Source organism: Atractosteus spatula, chromosome 19 (assembly GCF_055471065.1).
Source record: "Atractosteus spatula isolate fAtrSpa1 chromosome 19, fAtrSpa1.hap1, whole genome shotgun sequence".
Lineage (NCBI taxonomy): Eukaryota > Metazoa > Chordata > Actinopteri > Semionotiformes > Lepisosteidae > Atractosteus > Atractosteus spatula.
In genome coordinates this window covers 12065050-12067007 of record NC_142724.1, presented here as the reverse complement: position 1 = coordinate 12067007, position 1958 = coordinate 12065050, and the positions used below count along the sequence as shown (strand labels likewise).

General features: G+C 51.7%; 1 protein-coding gene across 1 annotated transcript; it reads left to right on the top strand.

Moving 5' to 3' along the window:
- cebpb (CCAAT enhancer binding protein beta) lies at window positions 1–1655 on the top strand. Its single transcript, XM_088937328.1, has one exon. The coding sequence runs from the start codon at window positions 208–210 to the stop codon at window positions 1102–1104; it is 897 nt and encodes a 298-aa protein (XP_088793454.1). The 5' UTR covers window positions 1–207; the 3' UTR covers window positions 1105–1655.
- Window positions 1656–1958: the final 303 nt, after the last annotated feature.

Genomic DNA, 1958 nt, shown 5'->3' with positions numbered 1-1958 from the left:
ACTGGACGCCGAGCCGAGCGTGTGGGCGCTGCCAAAGACTGCCTCCCAGGACACACCAATTGAGCAATCGCCTCGGACGTTATTAGTCATTTGGGCAGACCGTGCACCCCAGCTCGCCCGCTTTTCCCCCTCTGCCAGCAAAGCAGTCCGCCAGGGAGCTCCGTCCCTGATCCCGATGGTCCCGCAAATCGGCGGGTGCTAAGATCGATGGCAGTGGCGGGCTTTTACGACGGGGATTGCCTTGCGTTCCGCGGTGTTGACAGCAGCAACAGCAACAACAACCACAACCACAGCAGCAGCACAGGCTGCAAGCAGTCCATCGGCGGTTCGATGACGGAGCTGGGCATCGCCGAGCACGAGAAAGCCATCGACTTCAGCATCTACCTGGACCCCGCCTTGCACTTCCAGCAGCAGCAGCAGCAGCAGCAGATCCCGGTCGAAACCCTGGATCAGCACCACGGCGGGGACATCTTCTCCACTTTTCTTGCCGAAGACAGCAAGAACAAGCGTGCCGCCACCTTGCAGAACTACAGAAACTACTTGTCATTGAGCGCTCGGGGTGCCAATCAGAGCGACAGCCCGAGACCGTCGAACTTGCTGGGCTTCCCCGAGTTACTGGAGACGCGGGTGGACACCGTGTTTAGCCCGCAGCTGCTGGGCGGCTATATAAAGCAGGAGCTAAAGGAAGATTTAAGAATGGACAGGGGCTCTCCCAGTTACGAGATGAGGTCTTATCTACAGTACCAGTCGGCTCCCAGCGGCAGCATCGGGAACCTCTCCACCGCCTCCTCCTCCTGCTCCAGCCCGCCGGGCACCCCCGCCCCGCCAGGTGCTGGGGGGTCGCCGTCCCACGGGAAGATGTCCTCGGGCAGCAAGGGCAAGAAGAGGCTGGAGAAGGACAGCGAGGAGTACCGGCAGCGGCGGGAGAGGAACAACATCGCGGTGAGGAAGAGCAGGGACAAAGCCAAGCAGCGCAACATGGAGACCCAGCACAAAGTACTGGAGCTGGCGGCGGAGAACGAGCGCTTGCAGAAGCGAGTGGAGCACCTGTCCCGGGAGCTGGCCACCCTGAGGAACTTGTTGTCGGCGACCGGACAGTGCTAGCGCCTTTGCAGGACTCGGTTCGCGCGGCCGCCGCTTCAACTGCGAGGGTACTTTTTTATTGCCAGCTGGAAAATACTGGCCCCCCCTTTTTCTCTGGGAAGTATTATTTGTAACTCAGATGTTTCTCTTTCCCTAAAAAAGGATCAAATTGTTTACCAATTTACAAGGGAACCGTATTTCTGAAAGCGTGTGGGTGTTGTTTGCTTGGGAACATGGAATATGCGACTGATTGTTGATAAATTACCACATGTGATACCATGTCTGTTTGTTTTGTTTTTTTTCAAAAATTGTTTACTGTATTTTTATACGAGTTTTAACGTTTAATATACTTCTGTGTTATTTAAGAAATGTTGATGAAAACACGAAGTGTAGGCTCTTTTTTTAGCAACGGTTGTCAAGGGAGTTGGATTGCGCAAATGATGCAATCCGATGTAACAGTATTGGCAATGCAATGAAGTAATCTGTTAAAGATGGAAAAGGTATATACAAATTATAATGAAATGTATAAATACTATTTTATTGAATTAAAAAGATTTTTACTTTGGTGCAAACTTTGTTTTCGTGTCTCTGTTGCATACAGCGCAAGTTGCGTGAATGGATCAGAAGAGGTCTGTAAGCCGGTGCATTCACATCATATCCGAATGGGGTTCACCGCTATTTTCCTTCACTGAAAAGGCACCTTTACAGGGGTCGACTTGATGTGTCGTGAAGCTGTGGTAACTCGTGGCTCTGAGGAAACTGAGCTGCCGAACGCATTCATTCTTTAATACAACCCAGAACGGGTTAAGAGATTATTGTAGGAGATACATCGAGCTCAGCACAAGAAAACTGAGTAAAGGCGTTAAGATTTGCGA

Bases quoted from the DNA above. Each gene is read 5' to 3' on its own strand.
- cebpb (XM_088937328.1), top strand. From the start codon at position 208: ATGGCAGTGGCGGGCTTTTACGACGGGGATTGCCTTGCGTTCCGCGGT.